Below are 16,256 nucleotides of genomic sequence, written 5' to 3'. Positions count from 1 at the left end.
GTAATCTCTGCATTGAAGAAAAACTTTGCCTTATGAAAGCTGATGAGCATATACTTTTAAACAAAAAATCAGAACTATATGCTAAATGCCGCCATCGCGATAAATTTTATGCTGGAAATTTCAAACGCACGCGCAAACATTAACAGTGCGCGTGAGCCGACCGTTAATCACGCAATCCAACGAACTGAATTTAATCGCCTGAAGATCGAGATAATCGTGAAACTCAGAGTAGCGATAGCTAAATAAATTCATTTTAAGACTTAATTTCATCTACTTAATTCGCTCTACTATAACATCTTATAGTATTGAGCACTCTTTTGTCTTTTCGAACAACAAGATTATACTTATATATATATATATATATATATATATATATATATATACACCCGTTAACAAAAGCGTACTACTGTAGATGGCATGTCTTACAAGTTATGAAATAAATCACCCCTTCTGAATCACAATCAAAGGCATGATTTATGTGATAAACTTTACCCGTTGAAAAGCTACTAAATTTAGACCCCAAGATAATATAATTACACACTTGACAGCGCTTCTTACCACACTTAGACATGCCTCTATCCGAAGTTTCAATACTACGTAACTTAGACCTGACCAGATGATCTTTAAGGTTCCTCGGTCTACGAAAACTTAACAGTGGTTTTTCAGGTAAAACCTTAAAAAATCCGATGACATCTTAACTATACCCTGCATTTCCTGCAAGGTACCCTTTAAACAATTAAGTGCCGGATGAAAATCCAGTACTAAACAAACCCTATTGTCTTGACCCTTACACTGATCAGACACAATCTGATGATCATAATTCCTAACCCTATTAAATTGTTTCTCAATAAAACCCCGATCATAGCCTCGCTCCATCAAGAAACCTCTTAGATCATCCAGTCTACCCTCCAAAATTTCCTCCGAACTACAAATTCGTTTAAGTCTAAGTCTCTGTCCATATGGCATCCCCCTCTTGACATGCGACGGATGACACGAACCATAATTCAAATACTGATGTGCATCAGTAGGCTTGCTAAACACATCAGCATCGAAACCATCATCGGTAAGAGTCACCGCCACATCCAAAAAGGAAATCTTTCTAAAACCTACTTCGCAGGTAAATTTGATGCTGTTATGAAATGTATTCAAACGGTGTAAGAATATATTTAAATCCTCTTCCGAATGAAGCCAAATCATAAAAACATCATCCAAAAATCGCCACCATTCGCCATAATTCACAAGAGCTGATAAACTTTTCCTCAAGATATCCCATAAAAATATTGGCCAACCCCGGAGCAAACTTCGTACCAATGGCTGTACCCAATTTCTGACGAAATATACTTTCTCGTCAAACTCAAAATAATTATTCTCCAATATTATTTTGGGTAAAGCTATTAATCTATGTACGGGCAACTCTTCATTAGTATTCTGCATTGCTCGTCTCAACGAATCTAGACCCTCATCATGTGGGATATGTGGATATAATCCCACAACATCTATAGTACACAAAATAGCGGTAGACGGTATATGCCCCAAATTTTGTAATTTTTGCAAAAATTCCGAAGTATCCTTAATAACCGAAGGAACAAACTCCGCAACTAAAGGTTGAACATGATGGTTTCGATACTGATGTGTTTAGCAAGCCTACTGATGCACATCAGTATTTGAATTATGGTTCGTGTCATCCGTCGCATGTCGAAAGGGGGATACCATACGGACAGGGACTTAGACTTAAACGAATTTGTAGTTCGGAGGAAATTTTGGAGGGTAGACTGGATGATCTAAGAGGTTTCTTGATGGAGCGAGGCTATGATCGGGGTTTTATTGAGAAACAATTTAATAGGGTTAGGAATTATGATCATCAGATTGTGTCTGATCAGTGTAAGGGTCAAGACAATAGGGTTTGTTTGGTACTGGATTTTCATCCGGCACTTAATTGTTTAAAGGGTACCTTGCAGGAAATGCAGGGTATAGTTAAGATGTCATCGGATTTTTTAAGGTTTTACCTGAAAAACCACTGTTAAGTTTTCGTAGACCGAGGAACCTTAAAGATCATCTGGTCAGGTCTAAGTTACGTAGTATTGAAACTTCGGATAGAGGCATGTCTAAGTGTGGTAAGAAGCGCTGTCAAGTGTGTAATTATATTATCTTGGGGTCTAAATTTAGTAGCTTTTCAACGGGTAAAGTTTATCACATAAATCATGCCTTTGATTGTGATTCAGAAGGGGTGATTTATTTCATAACTTGTAAGACATGCCATCTACAGTAGTACGTCGGGAACGCAGTTACGGCACTTAGGTTGAGATTTAATAATCATAAAAGCTCATTGTTACGTTTTGGTAGGGGTCAGAGAGGTATTTGTGGTCAGGGTTTATATGCGCATTTTTTTGAACAAGGACATAAGGGATTAGGGGACATAAGTGTTCAAATAATTGATGTTACTGATATCAACAAACCTAATGAAAGGGAAAGTTTTTGGATAGAAAAGTTAAGGACTTATTGTCCTATGGGATTAAATGTGAGGGAGGAAACTTAAGGTTAATTTATGTATGCAAATTTGTTGTAACTATATAAGAAGGCTTAGGATTAGTAAGGAAACATTTCTGACGAAGGGGCTGCGCCCCGAAACGTAGTATACATTACAAGATGTATTTGATTTGATTTAGTTTATTAAAAGTTTAATTTTTGAACACTGCGATGTGGTGAATTGAAGCTATATATCTAAATAGTTTTTTCTTTTGGACTGGCTCCTGATGTATATATATATATATATATATATATATATATATATATATATATATATATATATATATATATATATATATATATATATATATATATATATATATATATATTTATATTCAAAACTTAGTTTGTTTGTAATAGACAAGAAGAGTGCTCAATACCAAAAAAAAGCAGAGCATAAATAATATTAACTAATTCTTTATTTTAATTTAAAGCCGTCGCTACACGGTGTTTCACGCTAAGCTAAAAAAAAGCAAAGCGATCATCAGGCGACTGATGATATATATATATTATATATATATATATATATAATATATATATATATATATATATATATATATAATATATATAATATATATATATATATATATGTAAGGTGTATTTGTTCTTCTGCACAAGTATGACCAACCGGGCAAGCAGAAAATTCTACTTGACCGCGGTGGGAATCGAACCCGCGACCTTCGCATTTCTAGAACGATGCTCTACCGTCTGAGCTACAAGGAATGCGAAGGTCGCGGGTTCGATTCCCACCGCGGTCAAGTAGAATTTTCTGCTTGCCCGGTTGGTCATACTTGTGCAGAAGAACAAATACACCTTACATAAATAACCACAAGTGAACACATGGCTCAATTGAGAGCAAAAACGTACAAATATATCAACATTTGCAGATGTAACTGCATAACGACATGTTAAAGGACGAAACTCCGCATTGTCAATAACAACTTAAGCAAAATCACAGTCGTTCCCAACTTGGCCTTGCAGCTCAGACGGTAGAGCATCGTTCTAGAAATGCGAAGGTCGCGGGTTCGATTCCCACCGCGGTCAAGTAGAATTTTCTGCTTGCCCGGTTGGTCATACTTGTGCAGAAGAACAAATTCACCTTACGTATATATATATATATATATATAAAATATATATAATATATATATATATATATATATATATATATATATAATATATATATATAGGGAGGGTTAGTTTTAATAGGATATATCATGCATTCTTTTCAAACATTTTTTGTTTCTCTCTTTTTTATTACCATCTTTCCATGAAGACAGCCTTGTGCAAATAAGTTGTGGAAACGCTGGGTTTGGTGCGAATCTGAATGATTAATCTTAGTTTTGGTCAACTGAACCCGTATATCGCGCGAGTTCCGTAGTCGCGGTTTGGTAGAGAAGTTTATTATGTTACCGATTGGCTACAAAATGTGCGAAACTAAATGCTCGTCACCGAGCTGCGATGTCATTTGTTTGTAAACTCCCCCATAACCTTGGATAGGATATTTTGCAAAATTTATTATACAGTCTAACAATATTACCTCTTTTAACTCGTTACAGCTCGTTGTTTTCAACTTCTGAATTTTCTCACGATGTTTTACCGACCTTTTAAAGATAGTTGCAATTTCATCATGACCAAGGTGGATGCTCCATTCAAGAAGATTCATTCTTCGCCCTTCAGCAATTATCGTTTGCTCTCTCAACATCGCGATGTCCTTCTCATAAAGAAGATTGACAAAGGCGACGAAGTTGTTTCTAACAGCCATTTGGAGGATGCCAATGCCAACATCAGCACCCTGTTCAACTAAATACTTCACAGTTACTATATTACCAACACGAACAGCATGGTGCAAGACTGTCCCTCCGTTAGTATCCTTGCAATTTACATCAGCACCATTTTCAACAAGGTATTTTACCATGTGTAGCCAGTCCTTAGTAACAGCACTGTGCAGGACTGTCCATTCTTTATTATTTTTCCATTTACATCAGCGCCATTTCCCACAAGATATTTCACCATTTCTAGCGTACCTTCAGAAACAGCAGAGTTCAACACTGTCTTCCCGTGAGTATTCTTGGCATTTACATCAGCACCGTTCTCGACAAGATATTTTACCATTTCTAACGAACCTTTTACAACGGCAACGTGCAACACTGTCGTTCCGCTTTTCATTTTTCCATTTACATCAGCGTCATTTCCCACAAGATATTTCACCATTTCTAGCGTACCCTCAGAAACAGCGCAGTGCAGCACTGTCTCCCCGTGAGTACTCTTGGCATTTACATCAAAACTCGTATCAACAAGATATTTCACCATTTCTAGCGAACCTTTTGAAATAGCTCTTTTCAACATTGTCCGTTCGCTATTCTCTTTTGCGTATACATCAGCGCCATTTTCCACAAGATACTTCACCATTTCTAGTGTACCCTCCGAAACAGCAGAGTGCAGCACCGTCTTCCCGTGAGCTCGAGTATTCTTGGCATTTACAGCAGCGCCATTCTCAACAAGATATTTCACCATTTCTAGCGTACCTTCAGAAACAGCAGAGTTCAGCGCTGTCTCCCCGTGAGTATTCTTGGCATTTACATCAGCACCGTTCTCGACAAGATATTCTACCATTTCTAACGAACCTTTTACAACGGCAACGTGCAACACTGTCATTCCGCTTTTCGTTTTTCCATTTACATCAGCGCCATTTCCCACAAGATATTTCACCATTTCTAGCGTACCTTCAGAAACAGCGCAGTGCAGCACTGTCTCCCCGTGAGTATTCTCGGCATTTACATCAAAACTCGTATCAACAAGATATTTCACCATTTCTAGCGAACCTTTTAAAAGCTCTTTTCAACATTGTCCGTCCGCTTTTCTCTTTTGCATATACATCAGCGCCATTTTCCACAAGATATTTCACCATTTCTAGCGTACCCTCAGAAACAGCAGAGTGCAGCACCGTCTTCCCGTGAGCTCGAGTTTTCTTGGCATTTACATCAGCGCCATTCTCAACAAGATATTTCACCATTTCTAGCGTACCTTCAGAAACAGCATAATATAGCACTGTCTCCCCGCGATTATTCTTGGCATTTACATCAGCGCGCATTTCCCATAAGATATTTCACCATTTCTAGCGAACCTTTTAAAATAGCTCTTTTCAACATTGTCCGTCCGCTATTCTCTTTTGCATATACATCAGCGCCATTTTCCACAAGATATTTCACCATTTCTAGCGTACCCTCAGAAACAGCAGAGTGCAGCACCGTCTTCCCGTGAGCTCGAGTATTCTTGGCATTTACATCAGCGCCATTCTCAACAAGATATTTCACCATTTCTAGCGTACCTTCAGAAACAGCATAATATAGCACTGTCTCCCCGCGATTATTCTTGGCATTTACATCAGCGCCATTTCCCACAAGATATTTCACCATTTCTAGCGAACCTTTTCTAAAAGCAATGTGCAACACTGTCCTCCGGCAAAAACTCTCGGCATTTACATCGGCGTTCTTCTCAACAAGATATTTCACCATTTCTAGCGAACCTTTTCTAACAGCACTGTGCAACACTGTCCATCTATTTTTCTGTTTTACATTTACATCAGCGCCTTTTCCCACAAGATATTTCACAATTTCGAAGTTACCTTCAGTAACAGCAGAGTGCAGCACTGTCTTCCCGTAAGTATTCTTAACATTTACATCAGCGCCTTTCTGAACGAGATATTTTACTATATCTGTCCTGCCTTTAGAAAAAGCAGAGTGCAACACTGTTTCCCCGGTAGTCTTCTTACAATTGCAATCAGCACCCTTCTCAACAGGGCAGTTCACTATTTCTAAAGTATCTTGAGTAACACACAGTGCACAGTGCAGAATTGATCGCATTTCAATTTTGTCATTAACATCAGCACCATGTTCAACAAGACATTCTATTATTTCTAGTGTGCCTTTGAAAATCGCATATCGCAGCACCGTCCATCCCTTACTATCCTCACTATTTACATTAGCGCCCATGTCAACAAGATATTTTACCATTGCTGGCGTACCTTCAGTAACAGCAGAGTGAAGCATTGTCCAATCGTAAGTGGTATCCTTGGCATTCACATCAGCGCCCATTTCTACTAGATATTTTACAATTTCTAGCGTACCTTTAGAAATAGCATTGTAAAGCACCGTCCACCCGCCATTGCTCTTACCATTTACATTAGCACCAATTTCAACAAGATATTTTACCTTTTCTAGCGTACCGTTTGTAACAGCATCATGCAGCACTGTCCACCCATCGGTCTTTTCGCCATTTACATCTGCCCCCAGTTCAACAAGATGTTTCATCATGTCTAATGAACTATAGGCAACAGCATAGTGTAATACTGTCCAGCCGTCTGTAGTATCCTTGCCGTTTACAACAGCGCCATTTTCAACAAGATATTTTACAACTTCTGGAGTAGATTTTGTAACAGCAGCGTGCAGCACTGTCCACCCGTCAGTACCCTGGCCGTTTACATCAGCGCCCTGTTCAACAAGATATTTCACCAATTCTAGCGTACCTTCTGTAACAGCAAGTTGTAGCATTGTCCCCCCGTCTGGATTCCTGGCATTCATGTCTGCACCGCATTGTTTAACTAAGTATTTGACAATTTCTATTCCACCAACATAAACAGCATGATGTAAGGCAGTATTTCCCGAATCATCTTTACAATGTATATCAGCCCCACAATCTTCAACGAAATATTTCACAATTTCTAATGACCGAGACTTTATTGCACTCTGAAGAACTTTAGAATAATCTTGAAAATTATGTTCAGGGCCACATTGAACAAAATACTTAACCACATCAAATAAACCATTTCTTATCGCTATCGACAAAACTGTTTCACCATCTTCGTTCTGGGAATAAATGCTTGCTCCATGGTCAACTAAATATTTAATAATAAATTATTTATAGTAAAGTAATTTATTATTTTACTCATTTATTTAGTATCGCCTTTGTCAATAGCGAACGCAATTGCCTAGGCCAATTATTGTGGGACCTTGATGGTTAGGGCCGTGCAGCCAGAAGCTTAATGCGGATTTTCTGGATGAAAATGTCGCACGATGGACTTTTTGCGATCGTTTTTTTTTTAAATACAAACAATCAAGCGGAACTATAATCCCATGCATTAACACATTTCAAAAGAAAGCGATTGCAAAAAATAGGTCGCGCGACATTTTGCACTGAATGGTTCGAAAGCCGCCTTTATACCTGTCTGATTTCTTTGCTACGCTGTAGTTTCTACGATATATAAACATGAACGTATGAATATGCAACCCCCCCCGCCCAATTAGGCAGTCCATCTGCAACTCTGAATGTCCTGATCAAAATGTACGAGTTAGTAGAAGATAGGATTTTTACTTCTATCATAGGACATTTGTTTTAATTCTCACCGCCATCACATTCTTCGTTTTGAATGTCTTTTTCTTGGAGTTCATCTTCAACTTCTTTCTGTTTATTAACAGATTGGGATTGTTTATTTTCGGACGAAGCGATATTATTGTTTTCCGTAAAGCTTGAAGTTACGTCGCTGTCCTCAGCCTGGGACATCATAACATTATCATCTTCCTTGAGTTCAGTCATTCTTATATTATTTTTTACAATCTTCTTTGGTGCTTATAACAAAGTCATATCATCTTGCCTGACCAACATCTTTGAAATAGCGCGATGGGAACCTGAAAACCAAGTTATTAATTACTGTTAGCTCCAAATGTTTAAAACTGTGGAAAAATCACTATCTGGCGGAAGCACTATCTAATTTTCATCAAATCGGCCTCGGGAGGATAACAGCTATCTTTGGAGCCAATTTTTAGCCGAATCTAGACCATTGCCAGTCACTTTTCTTTGTTTACGTCGGCACGATTGTCTACGGTGAAGACAAAAACAGACGAGATAGTAGCCGAGTAGTCGTTCCAGTTTAACTGTTTAAGTAAAGTTCTAGTGGACTAAATAATTATTCACTAATTTTCGATGGGTTTTGAAGTAGTGCCATGTAATTTTTGTGTCTCATTTTTGTGTCCCTTGACATTTCATCAATTATGTCGCCATTCCCATGTCTCGTCGCCTTTCTTCACGATAAATACCACTTCTTGACCCCAGCTGTTTTTTTACACAGCATGGATAAATAACTGATAGTAGAATAGCAGCTATCCAAAATTTAAAAGAATTTGCCCCACTTGGAAATAAAAAACTACCCCTCGTTTATCGTGTGTGAAATTTAAGTGCAAAATATTCAAAATAATTTAAAAGTCTAGCGCACACTCCACGACAATTGCTCGTGGGCAACATTGCAGGGTACATTTTTCACAAATACATGCTGGGGATCAAGAAGTGGGAATTATCGTGCAGAAAGGCGGTGAACGTTGCAATGGCGACATAATTGATGAAAGGGACACAAAAATGAAAAAATATTACATGGCACTACTTTAAAACCCATCAAAAATTTTGTTGAATAATTCTTTAGTCCACTAGAATCGTGCTAAAGTACAGTATTTGGATGGTGCTTGCGACGGACGGCGAAAAACCGCGATCAAATATGCAAAATATGGCTGAAATCGTGTTCTGGCGGGGGGTAAATGAAATGAAATATGTCGTATCGCAAACAAAACATTGTTATTTCCTAGGAAATTTATAATGAATATATTAAAATAAGAATGTTTTTTCATCATATGGCAAAAATTTTTAGAAAACAGGGAAAATTAGACTTTGCCAGGTGAATCTGTAATTTTATGCATAATTAGCAGTTGACCAGGAATGGTAAACATTCTTTTTCTTGTAAAATATGAAACTTAGGCTAATTTCACCCTGCAGTGACCACCCCTAAAAGCAACCATTCTGAACCATATAAACAATTCAGAAAGGCTGTAGCTTTAATAATTAAGGATTTACAGTTATGTTGACTATGCCGTTTCTGGGTGTGGTCATTTTCAGGACTTTCGTCCCGGATTGAGATTTTGGCACATATGCCATGTTGACCGCCATGCCGTCATTTTAGCCTAAAAAAGTATGTCGAAAGGGGGATACCATACGGACAGGGACTTAGACTTAAACGAATTTGTAGTTCGGAGGAAATTTTGGAGGGTAGACTGGATGATCTAAGAGGTTTCTTGATGGAGCGAGGCTATGATCGGGGTTTTATTGAGAAACAATTTAATAGGGTTAGGAATTATGATCATCAGATTGTGTCTGATCAGTGTAAGGGTCAAGACAATAGGGTTTGTTTGGTACTGGATTTTCATCCGGCACTTAATTGTTTAAAGGGTACCTTGCAGGAAATGCAGGGTATAGTTAAGATGTCATCGGATTTTTTAAGGTTTTACCTGAAAAACCACTGTTAAGTTTTCGTAGACCGAGGAACCTTAAAGATCATCTGGTCAGGTCTAAGTTACGTAGTATTGAAACTTCGGATAGAGGCATGTCTAAGTGTGGTAAGAAGCGCTGTCAAGTGTGTAATTATATTATTTTGGGGTCTAAATTTAGTAGCTTTTCAACGGGTAAAGTTTATCACATAAATCATGCCTTTGATTGTGATTCAGAAGGGGTGATTTATTTCATAACTTGTAAGACATGCCATCTACAGTAGTACGTCGGGAACGCAGTTACGGCACTTAGGTTGAGATTTAATAATCATAAAAGCTCATTGTTACGTTTTGGTAGGGGTCAGAGAGGTATTTGTGGTCAGGGTTTATATGCGCATTTTTTTGAACAAGGACATAAGGGATTAGGGGACATAAGTGTTCAAATAATTGATGTTACTGATATCAACAAACCTAATGAAAGGGAAAGTTTTTGGATAGAAAAGTTAAGGACTTATTGTCCTATGGGATTAAATGTGAGGGAGGAAACTTAAGGTTAATTTATGTATGCAAATTTGTTGTAACTATATAAGAAGGCTTAGGATTAGTAAGGAAACATTTCTGACGAAGGGGCTGCGCCCCGAAACGTAGTATACATTACAAGATGTATTTGATTTGATTTAGTTTATTAAAAGTTTAATTTTTGAACACTGCGATGTGGTGAATTGAAGCTATATATCTAAATAGTTTTTTCTTTTGGACTGGCTCCTGATGTATATATATATATATATATATATATATATATATATATATATATATATATATATATATATATATATATATATATATATATATATATATATATTTATATTCAAAATTTAGTTTGTTTGTAATAGACAAGAAGAGTGCTCAATACCAAAAAAAAAGCAGAGCATAAATAATATTTACTAATTCTTTATTTTAATTTAAAGCCGTCGCTACACGGTGTTTCACGCTAAGCTAAAAAAAGCAAAGCGATCATCAGGCGACTGATGATATATATATATATATATATATATATATATATATATATATATATATATATATATATATATATATATATATATATATATATATATATATATATATATATATATATATATATATATATGTAAGGTGTATTTGTTCTTCTGCACAAGTATGACCAACCGGGCAAGCAGAAAATTCTACTTGACCGCGGTGGGAATCGAACCCGCGACCTTCGCATTTCTAGAACGATGCTCTACCGTCTGAGCTACAAGGAATGCGAAGGTCGCGGGTTCGATTCCCACCGCGGTCAAGTAGAATTTTCTGCTTGCCCGGTTGGTCATACTTGTGCAGAAGAACAAATACACCTTACATAAATATCCACAAGTGAACACATGGCTCAATTGAGAGCAAAAACGTACAAATATATCAACATTTGCAGATGTAACTGCATAACGACATGTTAAAGGACGAAACTCCGCATTGTCAATAACAACTTAAGCAAAATCACAGTCGTTCCCAACTTGGCCTTGCAGCTCAGACGGTAGAGCATCGTTCTAGAAATGCGAAGGTCGCGGGTTCGATTCCCACCGCGGTCAAGTAGAATTTTCTGCTTGCCCGGTTGGTCATACTTGTGCAGAAGAACAAATTCACCTTACGTATATATATATATATATATAAATATATATATATATATATATATATATATATATATATATATATATATATATATATATATATATATATATATATATAGGGAGGGTTAGTTTTAATAGGATATATCATGCATTCTTTTCAAACATTTTTTGTTTCTCTCTTTTTTATTACCATCTTTCCATGAAGACAGCCTTGTGCAAATAAGTTGTGGAAACGCTGGGTTTGGTGCGAATCTGAATGATTAATCTTAGTTTTGGTCAACTGAACCCGTATATCGCGCGAGTTCCGTAGTCGCGGTTTGGTAGAGAAGTTTATTATGTTACCGATTGGCTACAAAATGTGCGAAACTAAATGCTCGTCACCGAGCTGCGATGTCATTTGTTTGTAAACTCCCCCATAACCTTGGATAGGATATTTTGCAAAATTTATTATACAGTCTAACAATATTACCTCTTTTAACTCGTTACAGCTCGTTGTTTTCAACTTCTGAATTTTCTCACGATGTTTTACCGACCTTTTAAAGATAGTTGCAATTTCATCATGACCAAGGTGGATGCTCCATTCAAGAAGATTCATTCTTCGCCCTTCAGCAATTATCGTTTGCTCTCTCAACATCGCGATGTCCTTCTCATAAAGAAGATTGACAAAGGCGACGAAGTTGTTTCTAACAGCCATTTGGAGGATGCCAATGCCAACATCAGCACCCTGTTCAACTAAATACTTCACAGTTACTATATTACCAACACGAACAGCATGGTGCAAGACTGTCCCTCCGTTAGTATCCTTGCAATTTACATCAGCACCATTTTCAACAAGGTATTTTACCATGTGTAGCCAGTCCTTAGTAACAGCACTGTGCAGGACTGTCCATTCTTTATTATTTTTTCCATTTACATCAGCGCCATTTCCCACAAGATATTTCACCATTTCTAGCGTACCTTCAGAAACAGCAGAGTTCAACACTGTCTTCCCGTGAGTATTCTTGGCATTTACATCAGCACCGTTCTCGACAAGATATTTTACCATTTCTAACGAACCTTTTACAACGGCAACGTGCAACACTGTCGTTCCGCTTTTCATTTTTCCATTTACATCAGCGTCATTTCCCACAAGATATTTCACCATTTCTAGCGTACCCTCAGAAACAGCGCAGTGCAGCACTGTCTCCCCGTGAGTACTCTTGGCATTTACATCAAAACTCGTATCAACAAGATATTTCACCATTTCTAGCGAACCTTTTGAAATAGCTCTTTTCAACATTGTCCGTTCGCTATTCTCTTTTGCGTATACATCAGCGCCATTTTCCACAAGATACTTCACCATTTCTAGTGTACCCTCCGAAACAGCAGAGTGCAGCACCGTCTTCCCGTGAGCTCGAGTATTCTTGGCATTTACAGCAGCGCCATTCTCAACAAGATATTTCACCATTTCTAGCGTACCTTCAGAAACAGCAGAGTTCAGCGCTGTCTCCCCGTGAGTATTCTTGGCATTTACATCAGCACCGTTCTCGACAAGATATTCTACCATTTCTAACGAACCTTTTACAACGGCAACGTGCAACACTGTCATTCCGCTTTTCGTTTTTCCATTTACATCAGCGCCATTTCCCACAAGATATTTCACCATTTCTAGCGTACCTTCAGAAACAGCGCAGTGCAGCACTGTCTCCCCGTGAGTATTCTCGGCATTTACATCAAAACTCGTATCAACAAGATATTTCACCATTTCTAGCGAACCTTTTAAAATAGCTCTTTTCAACATTGTCCGTCCGCTTTCTCTTTTGCATATACATCAGCGCCATTTTCCACAAGATATTTCACCATTTCTAGCGTACCCTCAGAAACAGCAGAGTGCAGCACCGTCTTCCCGTGAGCTCGAGTTTTCTTGGCATTTACATCAGCGCCATTCTCAACAGGATATTTCACCATTTCTAGCGTACCTTCAGAAACAGCATAATATAGCACTGTCTCCCCGCGATTATTCTTGGCATTTACATCAGCGCCATTTCCCATAAGATATTTCACCATTTCTAGCGAACCTTTTAAAATAGCTCTTTTCAACATTGTCCGTCCGCTATTCTCTTTTGCATATACATCAGCGCCATTTTCCACAAGATATTTCACCATTTCTAGCGTACCCTCAGAAACAGCAGAGTGCAGCACCGTCTTCCCGTGAGCTCGAGTATTCTTGGCATTTACATCAGCGCCATTTCAACAAGATATTTCACCATTTCTAGCGTACCTTCAGAAACAGCATAATATAGCACTGTCTCCCCGCGATTATTCTTGGCATTTACATCAGCGCCATTTCCCACAAGATATTTCACCATTTCTAGCGAACCTTTTCTAAAAGCAATGTGCAACACTGTCCTCCGGCAAAAACTCTCGGCATTTACATCGGCGTTCTTCTCAACAAGATATTTCACCATTTCTAGCGAACCTTTTCTAACAGCACTGTGCAACACTGTCCATCTATTTTTCCGTTTTACATTTACATCAGCGCCTTTTCCCACAAGATATTTCACAATTTCGAAGTTACCTTCAGTAACAGCAGAGTGCAGCACTGTCTTCCCGTAAGTATTCTTAACATTTACATCAGCGCCTTTCTGAACGAGATATTTTACTATATCTGTCCTGCCTTTAGAAAAAGCAGAGTGCAACACTGTTTCCCCGGTAGTCTTCTTACAATTGCAATCAGCACCCTTCTCAACAGGGCAGTTCACTATTTCTAAAGTATCTTGAGTAACACACAGTGCACAGTGCAGAATTGATCGCATTTCAATTTTGTCATTAACATCAGCACCATGTTCAACAAGACATTCTATTATTTCTAGTGTGCCTTTGAAAATCGCATATCGCAGCACCGTCCATCCCTTACTATCCTCACTATTTACATTAGCGCCCATGTCAACAAGATATTTTACCATTGCTGGCGTACCTTCAGTAACAGCAGAGTGAAGCATTGTCCAATCGTAAGTGGTATCCTTGGCATTCACATCAGCGCCCATTTCTACTAGATATTTTACAATTTCTAGCGTACCTTTAGAAATAGCATTGTAAAGCACCGTCCACCCGCCATTGCTCTTACCATTTACATTAGCACCAATTTCAACAAGATATTTTACCTTTTCTAGCGTACCGTTTGTAACAGCATCATGCAGCACTGTCCACCCATCGGTCTTTTCGCCATTTACATCTGCCCCCAGTTCAACAAGATGTTTCATCATGTCTAATGAACTATAGGCAACAGCATAGTGTAATACTGTCCAGCCGTCTGTAGTATCCTTGCCGTTTACAACAGCGCCATTTTCAACAAGATATTTTACAACTTCTGGAGTAGATTTTGTAACAGCAGCGTGCAGCACTGTCCACCCGTCAGTACCCTGGCCGTTTACATCAGCGCCCTGTTCAACAAGATATTTCACCAATTCTAGCGTACCTTCTGTAACAGCAAGTTGTAGCATTGTCCCCCCGTCTGGATTCCTGGCATTCATGTCTGCACCGCATTGTTTAACTAAGTATTTGACAATTTCTATTCCACCAACATAAACAGCATGATGTAAGGCAGTATTTCCCGAATCATCTTTACAATGTATATCAGCCCCACAATCTTCAACGAAATATTTCACAATTTCTAATGACCGAGACTTTATTGCACTCTGAAGAACTTTAGAATAATCTTGAAAATTATGTTCAGGGCCACATTGAACAAAATACTTAACCACATCAAATAAACCATTTCTTATCGCTATCGACAAAACTGTTTCACCATCTTCGTTCTGGGAATAAATGCTTGCTCCATGGTCAACTAAATATTTAATAATAAATTATTTATAGTAAAGTAATTTATTATTTTACTCATTTATTTAGTATCGCCTTTGTCAATAGCGAACGCAATTGCCTAGGCCAATTATTGTGGGACCTTGATGGTTAGGGCCGTGCAGCCAGAAGCTTAATGCGGATTTTCTGGATGAAAATGTCGCACGATGGACTTTTTGCGATCGTTTTTTTTTTTAAATACAAACAATCAAGCGGAACTATAATCCCATGCATTAACACATTTCAAAAGAAAGCGATTGCAAAAAATAGGTCGCGCGACATTTTGCACTGAATGGTTCGAAAGCCGCCTTTATACCTGTCTGATTTCTTTGCTACGCTGTAGTTTCTACGATATATAAACATGAACGTATGAATATGCAACCCCCCCCCCCAATTAGGCAGTCCATCTGCAACTCTGAATGTCCTGATCAAAATGTACGAGTTAGTAGAAGATAGGATTTTACTTCTATCATAGGACATTTGTTTTAATTCTCACCGCCATCACATTCTTCGTTTTGAATGTCTTTTTCTTGGAGTTCATCTTCAACTTCTTTCTGTTTATTAACAGATTGGGATTGTTTATTTTCGGACGAAGCGATATTATTGTTTTCCGTAAAGCTTGAAGTTACGTCGCTGTCCTCAGCCTGGGACATCATAACATTATCATCTTCCTTGAGTTCAGTCATTCTTATATTATTTTTTACAATCTTCTTTGGTGCTTATAACAAAGTCATATCATCTTGCCTGACCAACATCTTTGAAATAGCGCGATGGGAACCTGAAAACCAAGTTATTAATTACTGTTAGCTCCAAATGTTTAAAACTGTGGAAAAATCACTATCTGGCGGAAGCACTATCTAATTTTCATCAAATCGGCCTCGGGAGGATAACAGCTATCTTTGGAGCCAATTTTTAGCCGAATCTAGACCATTGCCAGTCACTTTTC

The 16,256-nt window shown here is 38.0% G+C and overlaps 3 protein-coding genes across 3 annotated transcripts in view; all 3 read right to left on the bottom strand.

Annotated features, from left to right (window-relative positions):
- LOC114535277 (serine/threonine-protein phosphatase 6 regulatory ankyrin repeat subunit B-like) overlaps positions 1 to 8,171 on the bottom strand; it is a 46,853-nt gene extending 38,682 nt beyond the window's left edge. The window contains exon 1 of the mRNA XM_028556649.1: positions 7,929 to 8,171. Coding sequence (XP_028412450.1) covers positions 7,929 to 8,118 — 190 coding nt within the window. The 5' untranslated portion in view covers positions 8,119 to 8,171. The remainder of the gene's footprint in view (positions 1 to 7,928) is intronic.
- A 3,695-nt stretch (positions 8,172 to 11,866) lies between these two features.
- On the bottom strand, positions 11,867 to 13,217 carry LOC114535276 (putative ankyrin repeat protein RF_0381). Its single transcript, XM_028556648.1, has 3 exons — positions 12,714 to 13,217; positions 11,943 to 12,332; positions 11,867 to 11,893 (listed from the first exon to the last, which is right to left on the bottom strand). Exons 1-3 carry the CDS (start codon positions 13,215 to 13,217, stop codon positions 11,867 to 11,869), a joined length of 921 nt encoding a protein of 306 aa, XP_028412449.1.
- An 869-nt stretch (positions 13,218 to 14,086) lies between these two features.
- On the bottom strand, positions 14,087 to 15,996 carry LOC114535275 (putative ankyrin repeat protein RF_0381). Its single transcript, XM_028556647.1, has 3 exons — positions 15,807 to 15,996; positions 14,193 to 15,299; positions 14,087 to 14,097 (listed from the first exon to the last, which is right to left on the bottom strand). Exons 1-3 carry the CDS (start codon positions 15,994 to 15,996, stop codon positions 14,087 to 14,089), a joined length of 1,308 nt encoding a protein of 435 aa, XP_028412448.1.
- Positions 15,997 to 16,256: the final 260 nt, after the last annotated feature.

The sequence above is a fragment of the Dendronephthya gigantea genome, unplaced genomic scaffold, assembly GCF_004324835.1.
Source record: "Dendronephthya gigantea isolate DGI-Jeju-01 unplaced genomic scaffold, DenGig_1.0 000115F, whole genome shotgun sequence".
Classification (NCBI taxonomy): Eukaryota; Metazoa; Cnidaria; class Anthozoa; order Malacalcyonacea; family Nephtheidae; genus Dendronephthya; species Dendronephthya gigantea.
The sequence above is the reverse complement of the archived record's forward strand: the minus strand, read 5'-3'. Positions and strand labels throughout refer to the sequence as shown.

Excerpts from the sequence above, each read along its gene's own strand:
- LOC114535276 (XM_028556648.1), bottom strand. The coding sequence starts at position 13,217 with ATGGTGAAATATCTTGTTGATACGAGTTTTGATGTAAATGCCGAGAAT. Across the intron at positions 12,333-12,713 it reads CAAAAGGTTCGCTAGAAATG|GACTGGCTACACATGGTAAA; the intron begins GTGAAATATCTT and ends GCTGTTACTAAG. Across the intron at positions 11,894-11,942 it reads GCTGTAACGAGTTAAAAGAG|GTTATGGGGGAGTTTACAAA; the intron begins GTAATATTGTTA and ends ATCCTATCCAAG.
- LOC114535275 (XM_028556647.1), bottom strand. The coding sequence starts at position 15,996 with ATGACTGAACTCAAGGAAGATGATAATGTTATGATGTCCCAGGCTGAG. Across the intron at positions 15,300-15,806 it reads AAACGAAGAATGTGATGGCG|TTGACCATGGAGCAAGCATT; the intron begins GTGAGAATTAAA and ends TTAAATATTTAG.